Source organism: Eucalyptus grandis, chromosome 3 (assembly GCF_016545825.1).
Source record: "Eucalyptus grandis isolate ANBG69807.140 chromosome 3, ASM1654582v1, whole genome shotgun sequence".
Lineage (NCBI taxonomy): Eukaryota > Viridiplantae > Streptophyta > Magnoliopsida > Myrtales > Myrtaceae > Eucalyptus > Eucalyptus grandis.
This window is the reverse complement of record NC_052614.1, coordinates 3,554,521-3,582,007: the sequence shown is the minus strand read 5'-3', so window position 1 is coordinate 3,582,007 and position 27,487 is coordinate 3,554,521. Positions and strand designations below refer to the sequence as shown.

Genomic DNA, 27,487 nt, shown 5'->3' with positions numbered 1-27,487 from the left:
GAAGTGATCATGTGGGTGATCAAACCACCAATTTAACACCCAAATAAAGCAATGAATAAATTGTATGAGGACTTACCTCATGGCATCGAAAACATCTGTAATGTTAGATCATAATTCACATCGTTTTAGATATGATTTCTAATTAACACGCAATTTCTTTTTGTTTTCACTTATTTAACGAGAATCATGCTTTATGCATTGCATGCTATTAATCTAATATGAAATGATTTGACATGACAATATAACCTAAACTATATGACATAAATAAAATAAGCATGCAATCTATCCTAAAAGATGAAATTGATTTATTCTAAGACAATTTTTTTTTGGTATTTTCCATGAAATTCGAAATTAGAAAAATGCGAAAATCATCTACCTAGATTAAGATATCATCCAATTTGTATTAGGAATTAGGTTAAGTCAAATCCTAATTTAAATTAGAACATTATCTTAACCAAGTAATCCTAAAATGCAACCCTATAATTAATTAAAAAAATAAACACGCAATCTTATCCTAACGTGCAAAGAATGCCCTAATTCTAATTCTAATTTTTCTTTTTCATTTTATGAAATTCAAAATTAAAATTTACAGTGCAATTTTAATTTTTTTTTTTTTTAAAAACTAACATCCTACAATTCTTTTTTTATTTTCTTTTACGAAAACAAAATCGATCAAACAACACGACAGCAAATCAGGCAAAATAAGATTGATATCCATAAATTAACGAACTATATCTTGCACATGAGATCGACACATGAGAGATCGGGTTGGCCAATTTTAAACAAAATCACGAATGGAATCTCAAGCGTAAGATCGAATTGGCAATTTTTTTTATGCGAATGAAAGTCAAATTTTGGGCGCGAAAATCAAACATGCACATTGTGAAATTAGGGATTAATCCTTAATTCATGGGTCGCAATCCCATTAATAAAATGTGAGAAAATTGGATTAATCAAGAATCTTACCTAGCTCTTGATATGGCGCGGATAAGGTTTTCCAAATCACGAATGGAATCTCGAGTAGAGCAATTTGATGAGGTGGGCCAAGCGCCGCTGGAGTCTGAGGTGGAGCAGGAGGCTCCGTCCTTCCCACTCTGATTTCTGGGACGAAGTGGTGGGCCCCAGTCGAGCCTCTTCTCCCGACGATTAGCTCTCGGTCATTCTTACATTAATTCGTCTTCTTCTTTTTCCCCTCTTGATCCATGTGTATCTTGAATTAGAAATTGTCAAAAACTCAGCTCCGCATGCCCACCTTCTTGAGCAGAGCCCGAAATTAGGCATTTTAATTTTTCATACAAGCAGAGAGACTCGGTTCAAGAAGTGTTGGACGAGCAAAAAATGAAACGTCTCTTCCCCTGTCTCGCATCCAATTTTGCCCAGAGCGACAGAGATAGCAAAGGTCGAAAAGCAAATGATACCACTGCGCCTAGCTCGTCCGCCGCATCCAAATTTGTCCAGAGCGACAAGGATAGCAAAGGTCGAAAAGCAGATGATACCGCTGCAGCTAGCTCGTCTGCCGCTCCGAAAGGAAGTAACAATTACGATGTGTTCTTGGGTTTCAGAGGTACAGATACTCGCAACACCTTCGTGGATCACCTCTACAACAACCTTGTCGATGCTGGAATTTGCGTGTTCAAAGACGACGATGAGCTTTGCGAAGGTGAGGAGATTTGCACCAACCTTCTCGTGGCCATTAAGAATAGTAAGATCTCCATCCCAGTTCTCTCTCAAAACTACGCTTGGAGCAATGCGTGCCTTCAAGAGCTCGTTCAAATGATTGAGTGCATGAAGAACACCGGGCAAGTTGTCTTGCCCATATTTTACCGGGTTGAACCGGCCGATGTACGACACCAGAAAGGGAGCTTTCAAGAGGCTTTCTCCCATTTAAGGGGGAAGTGTTCTGAGGAAGACGTTGCCAAATGGAAAGAAGCGCTCCAAGAAGTGGCTTCCTTGAAGGGATGGGAATCGGAGAAAATTGCTAACGGGTATTTCAATTTCTATACGAACCTTATTTAATTTCTTTCAACTAGATCTTGCTTGTAGAGAAGGCTTTTGTATCTCACGTTTCACAACTTGTGCTTGCTTTTTTTACTCTTGTAAGCTGTAGTGTGGTAATAATAAGATACATAAGATACACCAGAATATGATTGTTCTTCTAATTCATTTTAGCTCGAATCTTATAAACAGCCGCGAAGGAGAATTGGTGAGAATGGTTGTCAGAACAGTTTTGAGCAAGTTAAAAGAGGCCTTTCAACTGGTTGTTACCGAACAACTTGTCGGAATTGATGATACTGTGGCAAATATTCTAAGATTGCTGGATGATAACTACCATTCTACCCAAATTGTCGGCATCCATGGAATGGGGGGTATTGGTAAGACAACTTTAGCCAAGGTTGTTTACAATAAGCTCTCCGACCAATTTCGGCACCGTAGTTTCATTGCAGATATTCGAGAATCCTCGCAGCACAAGGGCATTTCATATTTGCAAGAGCAATTAATAAGGGATATATTAGGAAGAGAGGATAGAGTGTCGAGCAAGGATGAAGGAATTAGGATCATGGAATCTAGATTTAAACATAAGAAAGTCCTGCTACTTTTAGATGATGTGGATAACCATGATCAACTAAAAGCATTATTTGGTAAACATGACTGGTTTGAGAGGGGAAGTAGGATAATCATTACCACAAGAAGAAAGTCTATTCTTGATCTTGATGAGTTGATTTACCAATACGAACTCAAAGCAATGGCTAAGGATCAATCTTTGATCTTGTTTAGTAGGCATGCTTTTCGAAGGGACTCTCCTCCACATGAATTTGAGTCTCTATCTCATGATGTCGTATCCACTACCGGCGGGCTTCCCTTATCTCTCGAGGTTATAGGTTCGTTTCTATGTGCCAAAAACATATCGTTTTGGCGAGACGCATTGAAAAGGTTAAAGAAAGTACCACATGAGGATGTGCAAAAGAAGCTAAGGATAAGCTATGATGCATTGAGCTACGAGGACAAACAAATATTTTTGGATATTGCTTGTTTCTTAATTGGAACTGATTTAAGAATTGCGTCCTACATGTGGGATGCCTATGAATTTTATCCGAGCATGGGGATTGAAACACTGAGGTTGATGTCGCTAATAAAAATTGGAGATAATTATGAGTTGAAGATGCATGACCAATTGAGAGACCTTGGTAGGGAAATTGTTCGTCAAGAAGATTACAATGCGCCTATGAATCGAAGTAGGGTGTGGTCTCATGAGGAAGCCTTGGAAGTACTTCAGAGAAATAGGGTAATTGTTACCTCTATCGTTGTTCTGCCCTCTTTTTTTATGCAAATTCTTTCAATTGGAATCAATTTAGACCTCACAGCCAAGATTATTCTCCTTATATTATTTCCTTGATGTGATTAGGATGAAATGTTCTTAGCATCTAAACATGGTAGACATTTCTTGTTGGGCTAAGGAAAGAAAACTTTTGGGTTTAGAGAATTAACTCCCTGCTTGTTAGTGGTTACTTATGCACTGGTGTTAGCATGAACGCATTCTATGTCGTTATTCGACCCATCGTGCTTTTTCCCATGAAGTGACCTATTGCACTGATTCTTTAATCGGATAAGAGAAGAAATAGTGAGAAATAGCGTAAACCAAAGAAGGGAAGATATGAAGACAAATATATAAAATGTTTCACAATAACTCTAGAGGAAGATTACATGATATTATTCATTAACCAAAAAAAAAAAAGTATTTGTGTACATGATAAAATCTAGTCTGACCTAAGCGTCAACTTCACCGTTATAGAATGAAGGCAAAGTGATATTGCTCTGATGTTAGCTGATTTGATGCAACATATGTGCAGGGAATTGAAAAACTTCGCGTTCGGGCCCTTCGTCTCGACGATTGCAGCTCAAACACGGACTTCACAACTAAACAATTTGAAGAACTACCAAATTTAAGGTTCCTTCAAGTGCGTGCCAGAATTCTAATTGGAGATTCCAAAAGCTTGCTTCCTGAGTTGCGTTGGCTTGAGTGGAACTGGCATATTGCGCCCGTGGCTACTAGATTTCATCTAGAGAAATTAATAGTACTTGATTTATCATGGAGTAAAATTTCAGAGTTTTTGGAAGGTTGGAGTCATTTCAAGGTATGGAGAGCATGCTGTCTCTTCTTTTGTTTTTAATGGCTTATTCTTAGCGAAAATTTACCAGTCATTTTGTTTTGCAGGTGGCGAAGGAGTTGAAAGTTCTAAATCTTAAAGGTTGCAAGTGTTTAAAAGGTACTCCCGATCTCTCAGCCTTCCAAAAATTAAAGATATTAGTCCTTGCAAATTGTGACAATCTAGAGCAAATTCACCATTCTATTGGAGAAGCCAGGACCCTCGTTTCTTTGGACTTTTCACAATGTGTGCTACTCCAATTGCTACCCCAAGAAATGGGCAAACTCGAAGAACTAAAGGAACTAGACATAAGCGGGACTGCTATAGAGGAAATTCCTAAATGTCTAGCTTCTTTGAAGAAGCTGGAGATACTTCGCGCCCATGGTTGCAAATCATTGGTTGAACCTCCCGACTCAATTAGTTATCTCGTAAATTTGTTGGAACTTGACTTGAGTGGGTGCATCAATTTATATGAATTTCCAGTGAATATCAAATCCCTAGTAAAATTGCAGCGCCTGTTCTTAGGCGGAGTGAGGACTAAATCTCGTGGGTCGGCCCCCTTGAAAATTCGGAGCAATGAATTCCCCGTGTACCAACTGGGTATTTGTTATTTGAAAACCCTTCCCATGTATCACGAGAACGAACTAGGCTTCAGGAATTGAAAGACTCGGTCGACCCATTTATTAGAAATTTGGGATTGCCATCTCGAGCCATTTGGATTTTACTTGAATTGGGAGAATTGAACAACTTGAAAATTTTGGATATTACTGAAAGTAAATTGAAATATTTACCAAGTACTAGAGGCAAGTTCAGCAACCTCGAAGAATTGCATGCCTCGCACTGCACAAGTTTGACAGGGGAAGTTCCCATAGATGGGTTGTCTTCACTAAAGATCCTTGTATTAAGTCACACAAACATTTATGGCTTCTCTGACAAATTCGATGAGCTTTCTCGTCTAGAAAAACTGGACTTACGTGGCTGCAGGATGCTTCAATCGCTGCCAAAAAGCATGAGTAAGCTGCGTTCTCTACAACACCTTCGGTTAATTGATTGCCACAGACTTCTGTCACTGCCAGAGCTTCCTGGCTATTTAACGATTCTAGAAGTCACCTGTCAGCATCGCACATTGCCTCAACTTTCTCACCTAATCCATCTAAGAAAGCTCATAGTTTCCAAATGCAAATTGTTGGAATCCATGCCGGATCTTCCCTCAGCAATATTGAAGCTTTCTATTTGCAGCTGTGATGAGTTGAAAGAGTTGCCAAGTTTGTCAAGTTTAGAATTGTTGTCCCAATTAGAGATCCAAAATTGCTGTGAGCTGACGAAGATCAAGGGTCTGGAAGCATTAAAATCCTTAAGACATTTGAGTGTATCAGGAAGTAAGAAGTTATCCAAATTTGACGGCCTTGAACATGCAGAGTCCTTGAGATACTTGGATATGAGTTCTTCCTCAGTGAATGAAGATCTAGTTCAAGGTCTTGGCAGATTGAAAAACTTAGAAGAACTGGATATAAGTGGCTGTGAGTACCTTATAAGACCAAAACTTTCGCAATTAGTGTATCTGAAGCGATTACATGTTCAATACTGCCACCACCTAGTTAAAATTGAAGGTCTTGAGAGGTTGGAAAAATTGGAATGGCTGGATATCCAGGGTTGCACATCCATTGAAACATTACCAAGCCTCTCGTGCTTCGATAACCTGAAATATTTGCGCATTTTGCATTGTTCGAAGCTTCGTGAGGTTGAGGGCCGAGAGAAAGTCCAACGTGTGTACAAATGAGGGATTCAACGGCAAGGCTCTCAACAAATAGTCCACATCTGTCAAATTTTGAGATCTAATGGAACGATGGGGTTGAATCTCGCATGAACTCGTGGAGATCACAGAGCTTCAGGACTCCACGGCGTCTATACTCTAAAAGACGTTCAGCGATGCAACCTAGCGGAATCTCATATGTTCATTGCACCGCTGCGGCAGAGAAGCAAGTGGTCGATGAAAATAATGCTTCGACGAGTCGAGCACTTCGGCTATGATGTCGGAACGATTCGCATTTCCTTTCGAAGTTAGATAAAAGCAGGTCGCACTATTCTTCGTCAAGATGTATTGCCAATTTCATCAGCATTTCCTAAATTGGTAAGACGATTTTTCCTGCTGTTGTACTTTTGTCTCTGAATTAGTTCAAGGAATGGAGACGCAGCCCTGGAATTTTTTTTTTTTCCTGTTTTGTTTTTTTTTTTTTTTTTTGGGGGGGAGCGGCGAAGGGGAGGGGAGGAGTTGGGGAGATCTGGCCTGACACGATGCTTCAGGGGGAAAATCGGAAAAGTTCTCCACATAGATAGAAAAAATTAGGAAAAATGAAAAGGAATTTCAGTTTCCTTTGCATTGAAAACGAACACGAAAATAAATTTCGGGAACCAAAAGGCCCTTTACAACTTAAATTCGGGTTTTCTCGTTCTTTTCTTTAATTTATATTTTTCATATTTGGCCAAAATACTTAATATCCAAAATTTCAAATTTCCTAATGAAAAAAGAGAGGAAAAGATCGATAACTTTTTTTTTGGTATTCTTTCCCTTTTGTAAAATAATTAGGTCGTATTTAATCATTTTCCACTTGAAATATTTTCTTTTAATATGTTATCATTTTCCACCTGAATTTTTCATTTTCTATATCCCATATTGAACTTAGGTTTGAGTTGGTTGGTGTTGACCAAATAGTTGAGCGGCTGCCGGCCAGCAACTTCCGTGCACAGATGGAGATTCATTCTTCGTACCTGGTCCGTCTCACAATCCTTCGCGGGTTGGTAAGGAGTCAGTCCAGTCCACTGCTAGCTGTTCCAGTTCGTATTAGAATCACAATATAATCAGAATATCCGCATGACAAGCATCAATGTCTATTGGTGATTAGGAGTCTATGACACATATGGCTGGTTATGCTTCCTGAAAACCGTCACTTTCTGATTAATGCAGAGGCCTGATTAGCTACTTTTGGTCGTCTACCAACATTTCCTTTGTGTAATTTCACTTTTGATTCTCGTATTAGGTGAAGTCACGGTTGGAAATATACAAGCAAAATGCTCAGGCTATATTATCGACTTACTTGAGCGTAATGAATAAGGTCCTCACTTGCTCTCAACTGACTCTTTCTTCCACTTCTCATTAACAATTGTATGGCAATTGGTAACAACCTGCCATGGATTGCATTTTGGAGAGTGTAGATTGATGGAAATCACCCCAGAGATGTGGCTTTCAGTGAAGTAGACTCACTGCTGTAAAGGGTGCAAAAAGATAAAGCAAAAACAACAAAACTAGGTATGAGTAACATCATCCGAAGTGCAACTGGGATCACTCTACTTTGATACTTCAATCATGAGTTTCTTTTTCTTTTCCTTGAAGTGGGAGGCCACCAGTTTTTAGAAAAAAAAAATGAAGGATAGAGACTTCCACTCGTTGACCGAAAGGATGTATTGATGTATAATTAGCAACTAAGTAGCGCAGCTCAGGAAAGTATAGACAGCTTTAAATGATTCAAAGGATGAGTTACTTCTCATGGAATCTTCTAGAAGCGCATGTAAAGGATTAGTTTTGCTTAACTGAAGGGAGTACTCTGGAAAGACTGGCAAGGAATGTATTGCAGGACAATAATTATCTTTGCTGAGAAAAATGACGGAAGTCCTTTTGTGAGGGATATATCAAAGAAAAGGGTTGATGTTGCAATTCATAAATGTCGAGTTTCTTAATCTCAATGTCTTGTAAGCCCGTGACGTTTCTTTCAGGGAACCTTGTATTTGGGATCTCACTGCCATCAGATGAGGGCGACTAAAAAGGAGGTACTTCATCATGCTATAATTTATCCTTGTTCCTAGTTTGAAAGCTGCAACGTGGATCTGCAGAGTTTTTAATAATATCTATGCTATATCCGTGCCTTATTTTGCTTTAGCATTCTATAGGGTAAATGGCGGGAAAACCTACTAGATTGAATGACATTCCTCACTCTAGAGAAATCAGGACATATTTCTATGATTCTGTGCTCCAAGCAACGCAGAGAGACATATATGATGGAAAAACAAGACTAAAGGTAGGATATTCGTCTTTGATGCTGTTTTCATTGGCTGAGTTACTCGAAGAAAGAAACTAACGAGAGATTTAGATATCCTAAGTCATCATATTTTCTATATGTTTATTTGTTCTTATAGTTTCACACACACGACTTTTGATACTTAAAATCAAGCTGATCCCATTTTACTGATAACAAAAGAATCCAAAGCTCGAAATTTAAGGGGAACCTCCTACTCAAACAGATTTGCCCTGTTTCATCTTATTACAGTTTTCCTCATCAACCTATGCATGTTACTCCCAAAGCCAAACTCATGCTGCTCTTCTTGTGAACATTTCAGGTAGAAATCAATATCCCAGAGCTAAACCCAGAAATGGAAAGATGATCATATGAGAACATTTGGTCCTTCGTCAAACAGATAATAGGAATTTAACCATATTTTAGTGATGCAATCTGGAAAGGATGTTTATAGAATTGGTACTCTGATGGAACTTGTCAGGGTTATTGCTCTTTCATTTGCTGACGATGGAAAATGTGTTAAGGTATACCTGACTTAGTTCCTGTGCCTCTCCTACGTTAAGATTAGGTGTTGGTTACCCGTTTATATTCATATTTGTTAGAAAATCATCTCGAGGGTCCATGGGAGAAGGTGCTCTTGCTGGAATGCCACTGCAGCTTGCTGGTAGTTGCAAGATATTGGAGTTCATGGATTGGGAGATCATGGTGCATTAGGAACCTTTGTCAAGATTGGATCTATAGGTATATAGTTGGGAAAATTGAGTTTATCTAAATGACATATGCTTGTTAAAAGGTTAGGGTGATCGTACCATTGACTACTTCTCTCCTTGGTCGTTGGCGGACAAAGTGGTTGTTGTCATAATACACGCAGAATCCAAATATATAGACTCTAAAGAGTCCAAGTATACGTGGTAAGGGACTTCCAAGTTCCTCTCTTGACATCCAACTCCATGCAAGAATTTGCCCAACATGTGATTAGTGCATACTTTCAACTTTAGACGTTGTGTTTCCTCTTCTTTCTTTTTTTTTTTAAGTCATGGGGGCTTAAAACTTTAATGTCTTTGATAGGGAGGGGGCTCACATATCAATCTTGTATGCTTAGATGGCCGTTGCATTGCACCTCTGATCCGTAGCAGCATTTCTATCATTAGCTTATATCGCTTTTCAGAACAATTTTGGAATTATTTAACAATGTGTAACTTTACTAAGCCTTAAATCTGCAATAGGTGCCAAAGAGGTTGACAAGCAAGATGACATTTTTAACTTAGTGGCTCCTCAAGAAGCCGTGGGTAACTGTATTATCGATGTAAGGAGATTGATAGCAACTGTATCGTTAATTTTTTTGCAATTATGTCCATTCTATGACTTGTGTTGCAACTATATGGTTAAGCACCCCTTGATTTTGAGATTGCAGGATCTCACGGGCATGACTGAATTGGCTGATTAGGCTTAAGGTTTGTCCTGAAATTTCTGTTGAGTTGAACACTTTCATTGCTTGCGTTATGACAGTAATTGCACTTAGCGAGGTATTTAACTGATGAGTGGTTGATAAATATCCACGTTTCTGTCCCATAATGTCCTACAATTGAGGCTGCAGCCATATCCTGCAGCTGGTCATTATTTGGTCAGTAGAAGAACAGAGACAAATAGATATCATCTCTCAGTCATTTTTTCTTGTTTTACAGACTCACAGGGGTAAGCTATTCTTCAAACCAAAATCAGCCAAAATCTTGTATAAAATGACCCCAAGAAACTGAGCAATTTCTTCAAAATAATGCTTGCATGTTCTTACCATTCTTAATCCGTTGCTGAACATTTTGTCTGCAGACCCGCATCCAGTGTTTTAGCAGAGTCTGCAACTAATGTTTTTGCCTTTTTCTAATGAGCATGGCTGTTTTTCTCCAGGATTTACAAGGTTGCAGTGGTATCATGCAAGTAAGTACATTTTTTTTTCCTTTTTTTTTTTTTTTTGCTAGAACCATGCAAGTAAGTACATCGTTAATATGTGGAAACAAAATAGATATAGATTTGATCTGATTCTCTTTATCTTGAAACTTGTTTTGAAGACTATGGGACGGACAAGAGACTATAGCATGCTGCATCATTTGAGAATTGCTATTCTTCCGGCTTCTCTATTATGCAGGAACTTAATACCGAATTATGGGTGCTCTCAGGTGAATTTCCCTTATCTCTGACACATATCTCATATTCTAGAGCCATGGCCTTGCAGAAGCGCTGTTTGATCACAAGGAATGATTGAATTTTACATCCTATAAAACTAGAATCAATCAAGATTTGGCTTCGGGGGTGGCCCATCCTTACCACCAGAGGTCTTGCCTTTTCCGCTTTCTCCATCCCCTTGCCCAGCAAAAGAAGAAAGACAACGCAGAAGAATTGCGAAGCTTTCTCAGAATGAAAATTCTGTGTGGAAGTAAGCAATTTCTTCTGCATGCATGAAAAAATGATTCTTGATGGTGTGCAAAACTATCAATGATGTAGATGTCAAGACATCTGTACTCTCTGGAAATTGTTTATCTTTTCTTTCAAGGAGATTGCTGGCTAACTTCAAAGGTGAGAATCTTCGAATATGGGCAAGGTTTAACACAAGTCTTGATCACACTAAGTACGAATCGAAAAAACCTCAGCAACAATCGAGCATGTTTGATGAAGTTTAAGCAAGTTTTACTGACCTTCAGATTTGTCTTGACGCTCATTGGTGATGGAGCTGTTGTTCTACAAGAAACACGTAAAATCAATGCGGAATCTGTGCTGATTGAAACCAGAGGCAGGACGCGAATCACTTGGCTTTAATCCATTGCCATAATCTTCATTTCGGTCGGAGGAGGGTACGAACACGTCCGTGAAGATGAACTCCAGAATGGAAAACGGAATTTCTGAGAACACGAGAACGAAACCGAGAGTTCAGCACTATAGATTGAGCCAGAATCAAAAGCGAGAGAAAAACAGAGGAGACTTAGCTCTGGTTTTTGTGCTGGCAAGCCACAAGTTGAAGGTATCTGAGCTTGAATGATGATGATTGATGCTCCGAAGAGATCATTGGAACCGTGCCGGATTGAACTTGAATCGCAGCTGAATTGATGAACTTCGGAAAATAGACAATCATTGAAATCCCAGGGCACATCCTGCGGCCAGCTCGTGTCTCCGAGCTTATCCATAATGCGGTCCCTGTCGTATACGACGTTTTCCTTAGCCTCGGGCGACTTCACATCTTCCTCTTCTCCTGCATCCAATTCTGATTCGGAATCAAAAGCTTCATCCTCTGGCATATCGTCCTCATCGAGTACGCCGGTCTCTCTCTCTCTCTGGCCTTCTCAGTCTCACCAGCACTCTCTCTGCGTTGCGCTTCCTCGGCCGAACAAGCGAAAAACCCCTCCCTTGAGCTCCAAGGATGTCGCCAGCTGTGTTTCCAGCACGCCGATCGACCTTGCCGAGCATTGCACGCACGACATTCCTCGTCGTCCTTCGCTCGTACGACGTCCGCCATCTGTTTGTCGTTATGCCTGCAGCCAAACCGGCGAAGGAGGAGGAAGAAGGAAGAGATGAGCGGGCCGGGCTAGGGAAGAGTGGGCCCGCCTTGCGCGGGGTGAAAAGAGCGGGCCACAAAGAAGGAGGCCCGGATAGGCCCAGCCCTGACCGGGCCCTATTTGATTTTTTAATAAATAATCATATTTTTAATTAATTTTAACTTTGAATTTTTTAAACTAATTAATTTTTTAAAAATAATTTTAATATTTAACGCTGGTAATGCTAATCTTAATGTCTATATTTGATGCAATTTACAGAAAATTATTTTTACAAGGAATTAAAATTAATCCATAATTTTCTACATTATTAAGCCCTAAGAAATAAGGCAGATGCTCTTCGTCAAGTCAAGCGTGATTAGAAGCTATGATGTAAGAAGGGAGGATTTGAATCCAATCAAATGATAGAGTGAACAGAGTTCTTAGCTTTGGCTGAAGTTGCGACTGAAGCGGAACAAGCAACATATTAGATGATAAACATGCACAGTTTATAAATGACAACCGTATAATTCCGTTCAATGAAAGATTCGTGGGCTTATACGACGGGAACACCCATTGGCTGATAAGAACATGGAAAAGGCATCTCTTCGGGAGAACAGTGCTTCCCCTTCTCATCGAACGAGCTTAATGATAAGCGACGAACAACTTGAGATTCCTCGAGTAGAGCAATTTGATGAGGTTGGCCAAGCGTCGCTGGAGTCTGAGGTGGAGCAGGAGGCTCCGTCCTTCCCCACTCTGATTTCTGGGACGAAGGATGCCCACTTCCCCAGTCGAGCCTCTTCTCCCGACGACTAGCTCTCGGTCATTCTTCATTAATTCGTCTTCTTCTTTTTCCCCTCTTCATCCATGTGTATCTTGAATTAGAAATTGTCAAAAACTCAGCTCCGCATAGTAACCTTCTTGAGCAGAGCCCGAAATTAGGCATTTTAATCTTTCATACAAGCATAGAGACTCGGTTCAAGAGTTGTTGGAGGAGCCAAAAATGAAACGTCTCTTCCCTTGTCTTGCATCCAAATTTGCCCATACCGACAAAGATAGCAAAGGTCGAAAAGCAGATGATACCGCTGCGCCTAGCTCGTCCGCCGCTCTGAAAGGAAGTAACAGTTACGATGTGTTCTTGAGTTTCAGAGGTACAGATACTCGCAATACCTTCGTGGATCACCTCTACAACAACCTTGTCGATGCTGGAATTTCCGTGTTCAAAGACGATGATGAGCTTTGCGAAGGTGAGGAGATCGGCACCAACCTTCTCGCGGCCATTAAGAATAGTAAGATCTCCATCCCAGTTCTCTCTCAAAACTACGCTTGGAGCAAATGGTGCCTTCAAGAGCTCATTCAAATGATTGAGTGCATGAAGAACGCTGGGCAAGTTGTCTTGCCCATATTTTACCGGGTTGAACCGGCCGATGTACGACACCAGAAAGGGAGCTTTCGAGAGGCTTTCTCCCATTTAAGGGGGAAGTATTCTAGGGAAGACGTTGCCAAATGGAAAGAAGCGCTCCGAGAAGTGGCTTCCTTAAAGGGATGGGAATCGGAGAAAATTGTTAACGGGTATTTCAATTTATATACAAACCTTATTTAATTTCTTTCAACTGAATCTTGCTTGTTGAGAAAGCTATTCTATCTCGTGTTTCACAATTTGTGCTTGCTTTTTTAGCTCTTGTAAGCTGTAGTGTGGTAATAATAAGATACAACAGGATATGATTGTTCTTCTAATTCATTTTAGCTTGAATCTTATAAACAGCCGTGAAGGAGAATTGGTGAGAATGGTCGTCAGAACAGTTTTGAGCAAGTTAAAAGAGGCCTTTCAACTGGTTGTTACTTGAACAACTTGTCGGAATTGATGATACTTTTGTGGCAAATATTCTAAGATTGCTCGATGATAACCACCATTCTACCCAAATTGTCGGCATCCATGGAATGGGGGGTATTGGTAAGACAACTTTAGCCAAGGTCGTTTACAATAAGCTCTCCAACCAATTTCAGCATCGTAGTTTCATTACAGATATTCGAGAATCCTCACAGCACAAGGGCATTTCATGTTTGCAAGAGCAATTAATAAGGGATATACTAGGAAGAGAGGATAAAGTGTCGAATGAGGATGAAGGAATTAGGATCATGGAATCCAGATTTAAACATAAGAAAGTCCTACTTCTTTTAGATGATGTGGATAACCATGATCAACTAAAAGCTTTAATTGGGAAAGGTGACTGGTTTGAGAGGGGAAGTAGAATGATCATTACCACAAGAAGAAAGTCTATTCTCGATGATGCTAATGTGAACTGCCACGAACTCAATGGAATGGCTAAGGATCAGTCTTTGATCTTGTTTAGTAGACATGCTTTTAGGAGGGACTCTCCTCCACATGAATTCGAATCTTTGTCTCGTGATATCGTATCCACTACTGGAGGGCTTCCTTTATCACTCGAGGTTATAGGCTCATTTTTGTGTGGGAAAAACAAATCGTTATGGCGAGACACATTGAAAAAGTTAAATAAAGTACCACATAAAGAAGTGCGTAAGAAGCTGAAAATAAGTTATGATGCACTGGACTATAAGGAACAACAAATATTTTTGGATATAGCTTGTTTCTTTATTGGAACTGATTTAAGAATTGCATCCTACATGTGGGATGCCTGTGGTTTTTCTCCAAAAATGGGGATTGAAATATTGAGGCTTATGTCGCTAATAAAAATTGGAGATAATTGTGAGCTGAAAATGCATGACCAATTGAGAGACCTTGGTAGGGAAATTGTTCGTCAAGAAGATTACATTGTGCCTATGAACCGAAGTAGGGTGTGGTTCCATGAGGAAGCCTTGGAAGTACTTGAGAGAAATAAGGTACTTGTTTCCTCTATTATTGCACTACTGTCTTTTTTACACGAATTCCTCTAATTGGAATCAATTTTAGACCTCACAGCCGAGATTATTCTCCTTATATTATTTCCTTGATGTGGTTAGGATGAAATTTGCTTAGCATCTATACATGGTAAACATTTCCTACAAGTTAAGGAAAGAAAAGTTTTGGGCTTAGGCATTAAACTCCTAGCTCATTAGTGGTTACTTGTGCACTTGATGTGTGTTAGTATCAATTAATTCTAAGTCGTTAGCCGAGCCATCGTGCTTATTCCCCGAAATGACACATTGCACTGAGTCTTTAATCACATAAGAGAAGAAAAAGGGAGAGATAGCACAAACCAAAGAAGGGAAGACATTAAGATTAATATTTAATGTGTTTTGCAGTAAATTCATAGGGAAAGATTACATGATATCATTCATTAAGGGCAAAAAAGAAAATAATACCTAGCCACATGATATAATTTGGTCTGATCTACGTGCCAACTTCGCCCGTATATAACGAAAGCAAAATGATATCAATCCACTATTAGCTAATTTGGTGCAACATTTGTGCAGGGAATTGAAAAACTTCACGTTCAGGCCCTTCGTCTTGACGGAGTAACCTTACTCAATGAATTCACAACTGACCAATTGGAGACGCTACCGAACTTAAGGTTCCTTCAAGTGCCTTTATTTTCTATACTAATTGGAGATTCCAAAAGCTTGCTTCCTAAGTTGCGATGGCTTGAGTGCCGCAAGTGGAATGCATCCTGGGCTGCTAGTTTTAGTCTAGAGAAATTAGTCATACTTGATTTATCATGGAATTTAGAGCTTTCAGGGAGGTTGGAGTCATCTCAAGGTCGAGGAGAGCATGTTGTCTTTTGTTTCTAATGGCTTACTCTTATAAAAAAAATTCATTAGTCATTTTATTTGTAGGTGGCGAAGGAGTTGAAAGTTCTAAATCTCCGACATTCTAATCGCTTAAAGGTTAGTCCCGATCTCTCCGCCTTAAAAATTTAGAGATATTAGTCCTTGAAGGATGTATTGATCTGGAGCAAATTCACCATTCTATTGGAGAAGTCGAGGCCTTGTTTCTTTGGACTTATCAAAATGTCATAATCTCCAAGTGCTACCTAGAGAAATGGGCAAATTGGAAAACTTGAGGAACTAAACATAAGCAAGACTGCTATAGAGGAAATTCCTCCATGGATAGGCTCTTTGAAGAGCCTCGTTTCTTTGGACATTTCGGGATGTAAGAAACTCCGAGTGCTACCCAAAGAAATAGGCAAATTGGAAGAACTGAAGGAACTAAACATAGACAATACTGCTGAAATAGCTAGTACGAGTACCTAGAGGGGGGGTGAATAGGTATACAAAAAAATTTCTCGAAGCTTGCACGATATTTAAACAATTAGAGAATTTGCAACAGTTAAAAATTCAATCGCAAGACTGAGTAAGGGAAAGAGAGAATTGAACACTCGGTTTATAGTGGTTCGGCTTGATTCAAGCCTACGTCCACTCTTCTGCACTGACAGCCGATTGGCTGGATTCCACTATGATCAAAGAGTTGTTACATGTTGATCTTCCTTGATTTCTAGGTGTAGATGATCTACCACACTCACTCAAGGCGTCACCAAGTATAAACACTCTCTGTATACAATTTCGCTCAATCTCAACTAACAATCAAGGATCTTCGACTCGAATTTTTCTATCGATCACACCCTTAAGACAACTAGAACGTCTTCCTTTTATACTCCTTCATGCCATCATAGCCGTTGGCACTTACCAAAGGAATTCCTCCAATCTACCCGTTGGACGGAATCAATCAAGAAGATCATCCGAGCTATTTAAGGAATCTAATGATAGCCCATCAATCTGTTCGCCCATACAATCAGGATCTCGGTTTCCAAGAATAGAATAATCCAAGATTATTTCGTCGACCATCGGATCTTCAATCGATCTTAGATAAGAATTAAAGAATCCGAAATGATTATCCAACCAAAGAATCTATTCCAGAGGATAGGATCAAATCCTCAACCATAAACCTCGGCTTTGGATTTCCTTCAACACTGGATTAGAAAGACTGTCAGTGAGAATAATTTTGAGTCTTGAGTCTTGAGTCTTGAGATTACAAAGTCTTGAGACTATAAAGTCTTGAGACTTTAACTATCGATATCCAGACTTAGACTGATAGAAATGTTTTGTCAGCTTCAAAATATTCTGGAAAGATTTCTCCAACAATCTCCCCCTTTTTGATGGTGACAAAACTTTCTTGAAGATTTGAACAACTTTGACCTGCAAAAACATTTCTCAAGCAATATGGCTAACTCATAAAGATTAATAAACAACCGAGACTCGCATCCACGGCAAATTGGTTAGTCTTTCATGAGTAATACATGTAACAATACTTGATATAAATGCAACCAAATCAAGCATCAAAATCCACAGCCAATTCGCCTAACACTCAAGTTCAAGTTCTCAAGTCATACTCAAAAATAAACATAAACACAAAAGTCAAATAAAGTTTTAAAATAATGATGTTTGTTCAAATTGGTTCTCCCCCTTTTTGTCATCATTAAAAAGAGGGTGAGAAAGGAGTCATGTCTGCTTGGGAATGCGCACGATCCGGAAATCCCCAATGGACTGGACTACTCCTTCGAGCTTCTTCGATCTTCTCGCGGATGAGCTACCTCTTCTCTCTTGGCATTGGCTTGAAGTTGCGGAGCGAGGTCTTGGAATTTATCTTCCGGAGAGACTGAAGATGCTTGTCCAAAGCATGCTTCAAAGCTTGGATTTCACAGTCCGGAAATATATATCTCGGTTACGCATTTCAGGAAGAATATTCATGATACTACGAAGATCTGCGCGAATCATCCGTCTGTGTACTGGCATTGACTTTCTCAAATGGTGTGTATGTAGACGATGGCACTTCTGTTCGGTCTGGCAGATTTGGAATCGACGTATCACCATCTTTAGGCAATTGAGAGACCTGAACTTCTTCTGGGTCTTCCGGAGATTGTCTTGGATCTTCAGCAAAGATGAGGTGGAGACCTCTCTTGCTCGCTAACTCCCCCTGTCTCTAGGACATCGAAAGGGGAAGAGTGATGATCATTCTCTTGATTTCCCTTCTCTCATTTATCAGCCAGATGTTCTTTTTCTTCTTCTCCTTCTTCCTCAACTTCTTTCTCCTTCTCTCTCTGTTCTTCTTCTTCTCGCTTTCGCTGAAGTTACGTCGGATAAGACACGCACGTCTTGTTCTTGTCGGCTCTTTGGAATAGTGGGATCTTCATCATCTTCATCCTCATCCTCCAGGATGAGAGTTCTTCTCTTCTTTTTCGATGAGGCTCCAATGGCCTCCTTTCCTTTTCTCTTTGAAGCAGACTGAACAGGAGATTTCACTTTGAATTTCTCCATTGCCTTGGAAAGTTCTTGCAGACGCATCTTCGTTAACATCTTCAAACCTACCACCATCTTATCACACGGTTGACCACAAAGAGTATGTGGCAGTTCAATATTTAGATGTCTGAAGATCTTGGTCACCAGACCAGGATAAGGCAATTGTCCTTTGTCTTTTGACACTGATCTGTACATATGGAAAAGAATAGTGTGCGGGAGAGAAAACTTCCGTCTGAGTTGATCGCATACATCAATTTTGCTTCGAAAGAGACACGAAGTCTTTGAAGTAGACTTAGGTCGAGACAATTGATCACAATCTTGTGAAGCACAATGTTGATGGCAATCCTGGAATAGATAATTTTCTTATCTACATCCCTATCTTTGACAAGATCCAGAGTAGTTCGAGCAGGTGAGACTTTGATTGGGAGATAGCGTCCTCGTTCAACTCCAACTATGTCCGCCAACATATTCACATCTACCACATAGACTTTGTCTCGAACATCGAATGAAATTCTATTCGCATCCAAAAAGCTAAGATTTGAATAGAAATAAGCGGTCGATGATCATACCCGTCTCAGAGTCGGAGCGAAAGTCTCAAGTTGAAGCAAATTCAACTTCTCTCTTAGGTTCAAGTTGATGGAATCCGAAGTCAAAATCGACACTTCTAGGGTTGATTACCCCTCTTTTCAACGGTCGAAATACACTTTTTCCTGATCCTTGGATTTAAACAAATCCATCCGATTTCCTTTCACCTTTGCTGCCACACCCATTTTAGGTTTAAATTCAAGGAACATTTTGTCATCATCGTTCCCGTCAATCGGATTTTGTCCCGGCATACGAGGATCTCTTGGAATGTTCGCAAGTGCTTCCTCTTTTTCCTTTCGGGGCAATTCCCCATTCCTCCATTTTCTTCAAAAAGATACTCATTCCCATAATTTTTGTCCTTAAGGAAGTCATCTATATAGTTCAATGGAGTACTGTGCTTTTCAATGCACGATAAAGATTATACAAAAAGGAGGGCTTTTGAACTCTTCTTTGGGTCGGCATCCTCGATTATCTCTTCTTCCGTTATGACTTGCACTTTGTGGGGCGGGAGATGCTGAATGACGTGGAGGAGAGCGAATCGGACTTTGTCGGCCGACTTGGTAAGTCTTCTTCCTCGGTGAGATCGAAATGAGTCGGTCCCTTCTTCATTCTTTGTGGTCCCCTGTTTGCGATTCTTGATGATTTCCTCGAAGACGACATCTTTCTTTGTCTATTGGAGGATTCCTTCGCTTGCTTTCCCAAGAAAAATGACCACTTTCTCGACGATGAACAAAGAGTAGAAACAGTATCGAGAGGAGAGTGCCTTTTAGGGTTTTGAAGATTGGGGAAAGGAAAAAAACTCGTATATATATAACTCGGTTTTGAAAAGGAAGTTCAATCGGTGCAAGGAAAGTGAACGATTACTTCTTTTCAAAATCAATAACTGCCAAAATTATTAAATAAAAGATCGTACCTTTTCGAGTTAATATAACTAAATGACAATTAGTACCTTTTAGATACAACTTACAGTCTTTAGCCACGAATGTCTGAGTCTCAGGACTTAGAGTCTAAGAGATCAGAGTCTTAGAGTTGGTGAGTCTCTAGACTTTAACTTCTTCAAGTTTCAAAATGTTGAGTCTCGAGCGGATAAAGTCAAACTGATTCTTCTCCAAAGGCTTTGTGAATATGTCCGCTAGTTGACTTTTTGAATCAACAAATTGAATCGAGATTTCTCTATTTTGAATATGATCTCTAATAAAGTGATGTCGAATCTCAATATGCTTTGCTCTTGAATGAAGGATTGGATTTTTGGTGAGATTGATAGCGCGGTGTTGTCACATCGATTTCGTGCATGAGTCTTCAATGCCAAAGTCTTGTAGCTGTTGTTTTATCCATAGAATTTGCGAACAAAGCTTCTTCAAGAGCTACATACTCGCACGTCGTTGAAAGAGCTACGGTGCTTTGCTTCCTCGAAAACCAAGACACCGTTCTGTTTCCAAGTAGTTGACAAGTTCCGTAAGTGCTCTTTCTATCGACTCGCAACCGGCCAGGATCTGCATCTCGAGTATCCTAGAAGACTAAAGTCTCCCTCTTTGGATACCAAAGACCGATGCTTGAAGATGAAGCAACGTATTTGATAATTCGTTTCACGGCAATGAGATGTGATTCTCTAGGATCGATTGAAACCTAGCACGAGATACAAACACTAAACAAAATATCAGGTCTAGAAGCGAAGATAAAGAAGTGAACCGATCATGCTCCCACAGCTTTTGATCTACTTTCTTCCCTTCTTCATCCTTGTCTATCTTCTGAGAACATGACATTGGTATGTCGATCTTTTTGCATTTTTCCAATCCAAACCTTTTGACAAGATCATTTGCATATTTTTCTTGATGGATGAAAGTTCCTTCCTTCATTTGTTTCACTTGGAGTCCAAGAAAGAATGTTAACTCTCCCATCATACTCATTTCAAATTCATCCCGCATAGACTTAGAAAATTTCTTGCAAAGACTTTCATTAGAGGATCCAAAAATAATGTCATCAACATATATTTGAACAAGTAAAAAGTTTTTGTTTTCCTTTTGATAAACAAAGTAGTATCTACTTTACCTTTGACAAAACCATTTTGTAATAAAAACTTACTTAGTCTGTCGTACCAAGCTCGAGGTGCTTGCTTTAGACCATACAGCATTTTTCAATCAAGACGAGTCGGCTTCTTTGGGTCTTCAAATCCAGGCGGTTGTTCCACATAAACTTCCTCATGGATAAATCCATTTAGGAAAGCACTTTTGACGTCCATTTGGAATAACCTGAAATTTTTGTAACAAGCAAACGCAAGTAATAGACGAATAGCTTCTAACCTTGCAACGGGTGCGTAAGTCTCGTCATAGTCTATTCCTTCTTCTTGCGTATATCCTTTGGCCACGAGTCTTGCTTTATTTCGTACGACTTTTCCTTTTTCGTTCATTTTGTTCCTGAATACCCATTTGGTTCCAATAACAGTTTTACCTTTTGGTTTAGATGTCAATTCCCGGACATCATTGATGTTGAACTATGCGAGCTCTTCTTGCATAGCTTCGATCCATTTCATCGAGATAAAGCTTCTTCTATGCTTTTTGGTTCAATTTCAGAGATGAGAGCCACAAAGACTAGATTCTTCATGCCTTTTTGATCAGTGCGGATTCCTTCATTAAGTTCGCCAATAATAAGATCTTTGGGATGACTGGATTTGTGCTTCCATTACCGGGTTGATGATCTTTTCTTTATTTGATTCTCCATGAGCGTCTTGATGATGGACTTCCAGAATCTGAGATGCTTCTTGAGATGTAGACATTTGAAGATCTAGAGCGGATTCAGTCTCTTCGTACTGAGTCTGGCTGGATTCATCTTGCACTGAGTCTTGGAATTTGACATTCATTGATTCTTCCACAGACTGGCTTTTTTGTTGTAGACTCTGTAGGCTTTGCTTGATGTAGAATATCCAAGGAAGATGCCTTCATCCGATCTTTCTTCAAACTTACCAACTCGATCATTTGCATTTTTCAAAATAAAGCATTTGCAACCGAACACATGAAAGTATGAAACAATAGGCTTCTTACCTTTGAACAATTCATATGGGGTTTTATCAAGAATAGGTCTTAGAAAGACTCTATTTATAATATAGCAAGTAGTTGAAACAAATTTTCAGCCCAAAATCGTGAAGAAATTTTACTTTCAATTAAAAGTGTTCTAGCCATTTCTTGAAGAGATCTATTCTTTCTTTCCACAACTCCATTTTGCTCGAGTATACGGAGAGGAAAACATGTGATTAACACCCGATTTATCACGGAATCTCGTAAAATCTTGATTTTCAAATTCACTTCCATGATCTGTTCTTATACTAGAAATAACACATCCTTTTCATTTTGAACCTTTTTAGCAAACTTTTCAAAGTACGAAAAGGTTTCGATTTATTTGCAAGAAAATATACCCGGGTAAAACGAGAGTAATCATCTACAATTACTAGACAATATTTCTTACCTCCAATGCTCACGGGTTCTTGTTGGTCCGAAGAGATCCATATGAAGCAACCGTATTACATGATTAGTAGATACATGATTTATTTGCTTAAATGAATTTCTTACACTGCTTCCCGGAATGCATGGAGTGCATAAGTCGAGACTTTTGGTATGGCGGTTTAGGTAGACCTCGAACAAGCTGCTTTGAAGAGATTTTGGCTAATTGCTTCTTGTTGATATGGCCAAGTTTTCTGTGCCATAGAATTGCTTCATCTTGAATTGAGATTAAGCATTGTTCTTCATTTGGCTTTACATCAAGGAGGTAGATGTTTCCATGCCTTCGACCCATGAAAGACGAGTCGAATCTTTGCTAATTCCGGAACATATGCCTTCTTGAAAGAAGATCTTGTAACCAGTATCACACAATTGGCTAATCTTTGAGTAGATTGTAGTTGAGTCCTTCCACTAGAGAGACATTGCTTATTGTGAGATTTCCAATTTTCGCAGTTCCGAATCCCACAATACTTCCTTTGCTATTTCCTCCGAATGAAACTTTTCCACCATTTACTTTAATAAGCTTTATGAAGCATTTTGAGTCTCCCCATGTGTCTTGAGCATCCGCTGTCAAGATACCACTTTACCTTCTTTTTGACAGAGACCTCGCATTCAAAAAAGAGTCTCAAGCTTTCTTTGGTACCCAAATTTTCTTGGGTCCTTTGGTGTTAGTAGGATGAGCATTATTAGGCCATACTCTCTTAACAGGCTTCCAAACCATAGGACACTCTTTTTCAAAATGATCCTGACTGTTACACTTAGAACACCTTAAAGCATTTCGACCTACAGGCTTTACAAAAACTCTTTTGAAATGATTTTTATAAGCCTCTCTCGATGGTCTTTTCTTAATTCTTTCTTTTACTTTCGAAAAATCAATCAAAGGGATTGTTTCAGCTGTCATACCTAGACCCGACTTATTGAAGTAAGGTCTTTGGATTGAAATGACTTTTTCAAGTTTTTCGGACCCTATTGAAAATTTCTTTGAAATATTTGATAAATCAGTTTTTAAGAAAGCATTTTCTTTTGAAAGATTGTCTTCACTCTCTTTAAGAGTAGAAACATTCAAGTCTAAATTTTTACCTTTTCTTCTAAAATGTTTTCCTTTTGTTTTAAAACTGAGTTTTCCTTTTTAAGTTTGGAAATCCTTTTAAGAGAAGTCTTAAGACTAAAACATAACTCATCAATATATTTAGAGACTTTGACAGGGATTTTATAATCACTTACCTCAAATTCACTGTCTGAGTCTCGATCCAGTCCGAGTCCGATTGCGCCATTAGACACAGGTTGGCATATTCCTCATCACTCTCTTCACACTCGTATCGCTCCGTTTTCGGCTTTAAGAGCTTTTCGAGATTTCTCAGCTTTTCCTCTTTTCTTTTTCAAAAGAGGACAGTTGGGTCGATGTGTCCCTTCTTTTTACATTCGAAGCAAACTACATCTTTGTTTGGTTCCTCATCATCAACGACTTGGTCTCGCTGTCTCGAAAACTTTGTTTCTTTGGGATGAACCTTCTGCCTTTTCTATTTAGTTTTATGAATCTTCTTATCATGAGGGCGAGCTCCTCATCATCCATATCATCTTCAGAATCTGCATCATCGAATCATCATTTGATTTTAGTGCAATAGATTTCTTACCTCTTGGATCTTCGTCTTCATTAATTCGTTCCACTTCGTAAGACGAAGAGTTCCAATCAGGTTCGTCTACGATAATGGCATGATTCTTTGCGTCTCTCTTATTGAAGTCTTTATATGATTCCAATCCTTGGAGAGTCCACGTAGAAGCTTGTTCACCTTCATGGGATCAGAAATTTTTGTCCTTGGTTCTCAAGACCATTGACAATATCTATAAAACGACTAAACATGTCGGTTATAGATTCTCCCGGTTTCATTTTGAAGGATTCATATTGACCAAGAAGAATGTTAATTCTGGTCTCCTTCACTCGACCTGTCCCTTCATAAGTGATATGTAACATGTCCCGGACTTCTTTTGCTGTGACACAAGAAGATATTCTCATTATATTCAGTTGGTGACAAAGCACAATATAAAGAATAAATTGCTTTAGCATCGAGTGCTTGTCTCTTGTTTATTTCTTCTTGAGACATTCCGCTGGTTTCAAGGTTTCTTTCCCTCTTTCAAGATTGATGCAGCAGCAGGAGTGATTCCTTTTTCCACTACGTCCCATTCCGAGGATCCTTTGATCGTAGGAAAGCTTTCATCTTGTTCTTCCGGATGTTGTAATCCTTTCCATCGAAGTAGGGAGGTCTCGTATTGCTTTGCCCCTCCATCAGCCCCGGTGCTAGCATACTAGCCATGGATCTTTTACTCTGAAGTAAAACACTTCAAACAAAGTAAGAACACGAGCTCTGATACCAATTGAAATAGCTAGTACGAGTACCTAGAGGGGGGGTGAATAGTTATACAAAAAATTTCGAAGCTTGCACGATATTTAAACAATTAGAGAATTTGCAACAGTTAAAAATTCAATCGCAAGATCGAGTAAGGGAAAGAGAGAATTGAACACTCGGTTTATAGTGGTTCGGCTTGATTCAAGCCTACGTCCACTCTTTCGCACCGACAGCCGATTGGCTGGATTCCACTATGATCAAAGAGTTGTTACATAGTTGATCTTCCTTGATTTCTAGGTGTAGATGATCTACCACACTCACTCAAGGCGTCACCAAGTATAAACACTCTCGTATACAATTTCGCTCAGTCTCAACTAACAATCAAGGATCTTCGACTCTGGAATTTTTCTATCGATCACACCCTTAAGACAACTAGAACGTCTTCCTTTTATACTCCTTCATGCCATCATAGCCGTTGGCACTTACCAAAGGAATTCCTCCAATCTACCCGTTGGACGGAATCAATCAAGAAGATCATCCGAGCTCTTTAAGGAATCGATGATAGCCCATCAATCTGTTCGCCCATACAATCGGGATCTCGGTTTCCAAGAATAGAATAATCCAAGATTATTTCGTCGACCATCGGATCTTCAATTGATCTTAGATAAGAATTAAAGAATCCGAAATGATTATCCAACCAAAGAATCTATTCCGTAGAGGATAGGATCAAATCCTCAACCATAAACCTCGGCTTTGGATTTCCTTCAACACTTTGGATTAGAAAGACTGTCGGTGAGAATAATTTTGAGTCTTGAGTCTTGAGTCTTGAGATTACAAAGTCTTGAGACTATAAAGTCTTGAGACTTTAACTATCGATATCCAGACTTAGACTGATAGAAATGTTTTGTCAGCTTCAAAATATTCTGGAAAGATTTCTCCAACAACTACTACGGAGGAAATTCCTCCCGATATAGGTTCTTTGAAGAAGTTGGAGATACTTTACGCCCGTGGTTGCAAATCATTAGTTGGACTTCCAGAGAGCATTGGATCCCTTGTGGAATTGCGACACCTATCATTAGGCAAGGAGGAGGATACACCTCCTTGGGTTACCCTAATTGACATTTCGAGAAATCACTTCCTTATTCAATTAGGAAATTGAATCGGATGAATATAAAGGAATTGCCATGTAAGGGCATTCGAGAATTACCTGAATCCATTGGAGATTTGAAAAACTTGAAAATTTTGGATATTACAAGTAAATTGAATAATTTACCGAGTACAATAGGAAAGTTGGGCAACCTTGAAGAATTGCATGCCTCGCATTGCAGGAGTCTAGGAGGGGAAATTCCTATAAATGAGTTGTCTTCACTGAAGATTCTCGTATTAAGTGGGACGAACGTTTCTGGCTTCCCTGACACATTCGATAAGCTTTCTTGCCTTGAAAAACTAGACTTATGCGGATGCAAGATGCTTCAATCTCTACCGAAAAGCATGAGTAAGATGCCTTATCTGCAACACCTTCAGTTGATTGGTTGTTACGAACTTCAGTCATTACCAGAACTTCCTGGTGGTTTAACAATTCTAGAAGTCACTTGTCAACATCACGCATTGCCTCAACTTTCTCACCTAATCCATCTAAAAGAGCTTACTGTTTACGATTGCAAATTGTTAGAATCCATGCCTGAGCTTCCTCAGCAATATCGAAGCTTTTTGTCCATGGTTGTAATAAGTTGAAAGAGTTGCCAAATTTGTCTAGTCCGAAATTGCTGTCACAGTTAAATATCAAAAACTGCCGAGAGTTGACAGAAATCAATGGTCTAGAAGCATTAAAATTCTTAGTACATCTGAGTGTTCTTGGAAGCAAGAACTTATCCAAATTTGACGGCCTTGAACATGCAGAGTCCTTGAGATACTTGAATATGAGTTCTTCCTTAGTGAATGATGATCTAGTTCGAGGTCTTGACAGGTTGAAAAACTTGGAAGAGCTGGATGTAAGTGGTTGTGAAAACCTTATAAGACCAGACCTTTCGCAATTGACACATCTGGAAGCGATTAGACGCTTATCATTGCCACAATATAGTTGAAATTAAAGGCCTTGAGAGGTTGAAAACATTGGAATTCCTGATTATCCAGAGCTGCACATCCATTGAAACATTACCAGACCTCTCGTGCTTTAATAACCTGACCTATTTGGAGATTTTGGGATGTTCGAAGCTTCGTGATGTTCAGGGCCTAGAGAAAGTCGGTTATGTGTTAAAATGAGGGATTCAACTGCAAGGCCTCAGCAAACTGTCCACAACTATCGAATTTCGAAAATCCAACGGAACGATGGGGTTGAATTTCGCATGAACTTGTGGAGGTCACAGAGCTCCAGGACTCCAAGGCGTCTAGACTCTAAAAGACGTTCAGCGATGCAACTTAGTGGAATCTCGTATGTTCATTGCACCGCTGCGGCAGAGAAGCAATTGATTGATGAAAATAATGCTTCAACAAGTCAAGCACTTCGGCTACGATGTTGGAACGATTCGCGTTTTTGAAATGTATTGCCAATTTCATCAGCATTTCATAAATTTGGTAAGACGATTTTTCTCGATAGCCTGCTTTGTACTTTTGTCTACGAATTAGTTCGCCGAATGGAGACGCTGGCCTGGATTTTTTATTTTTTTTTTGGTGGTCGATCTGGCGTGGAAGTTGACGCGATGCTTCAGGGGAAAAATCAAAGAAGTTCTCCACAGGTGAAAAAAAATCGTAAAAATGATAAGGAGTTCAGATTCTTTTTTTTTTTTTCTTTTTTTCTTTTTGGGTCAGAAAATTTCAGTTTCCTTTACGTTGAAATCGAACATGAAAATAATTTCCGTGGACCAAAAGGCCCTTACAACTTAAATTCGGATTTTCTAGTTCTTTTCTTTAATTTGTATCTTTTACATTGGGCCAAAATACTTAATATCCAAAATTTTAAATTCGCTGATGAAAGAGAAGAGGAAAAGGTTGATAATTTCTTTTTGTCTTCTTTCCATTTCATAAAATAATTAGGTCGAATTTAATCATTTTCCAATCAAAATATTTTCACTTAAT

The 27,487-nt window shown here is 39.3% G+C and overlaps 3 protein-coding genes and 1 long non-coding RNA gene across 13 annotated transcripts in view; all 4 read left to right on the top strand.

Moving 5' to 3' along the window:
• Positions 1 to 27,487, top strand: part of LOC108953938 (toll/interleukin-1 receptor-like protein) — a 74,058-nt gene that overhangs the window by 42,526 nt on the left and 4,045 nt on the right. Inside the window, exon 6 of one of the 9 annotated variants that reach the window (XM_039309116.1) lies at positions 8,538 to 8,664. The exons of the other annotated variants lie outside the window; for them this stretch is intronic. The gene's annotated coding sequence lies outside the window, so the exon portion shown is untranslated. Of the gene's footprint in view, positions 1 to 8,537; positions 8,665 to 27,487 lie in introns of those variants that run through there. 9 annotated transcript variants of the gene reach the window in all.
• On the top strand, positions 1,163 to 13,607 carry LOC120291530 (toll/interleukin-1 receptor-like protein). 2 transcript variants are annotated; one of them, XM_039309123.1, is made up of 2 exons: positions 1,163 to 1,985; positions 13,502 to 13,607. In XM_039309123.1, exons 1-2 carry the CDS (start codon positions 1,339 to 1,341, stop codon positions 13,581 to 13,583), a joined length of 729 nt encoding a protein of 242 aa, XP_039165057.1. In that variant the 5' UTR covers positions 1,163 to 1,338; the 3' UTR covers positions 13,584 to 13,607. The 2 variants fall into 2 exon arrangements, with proteins under 2 accessions (XP_039165057.1, XP_039165056.1); XM_039309122.1 differs by lacking the exon at positions 13,502 to 13,607 and adding an exon at positions 3,849 to 4,129 and having other exon boundaries at positions 1,164 to 1,985.
• On the top strand, positions 4,989 to 7,955 carry LOC120291535. Its single transcript, XR_005549661.1, has 5 exons — positions 4,989 to 6,276; positions 6,830 to 6,944; positions 7,184 to 7,258; positions 7,359 to 7,452; positions 7,917 to 7,955. It is a non-coding gene; the product is annotated as an uncharacterized LOC120291535 (long non-coding RNA).
• The window catches only part of LOC104438856 (adenylate kinase 5, chloroplastic-like), a 51,341-nt gene continuing 50,804 nt past the window's right edge, over positions 26,951 to 27,487 (top strand). The window contains exon 1 of the transcript XR_005549647.1: positions 26,951 to 26,986. The gene's annotated coding sequence lies outside the window, so the exon portion shown is untranslated. The remainder of the gene's footprint in view (positions 26,987 to 27,487) is intronic.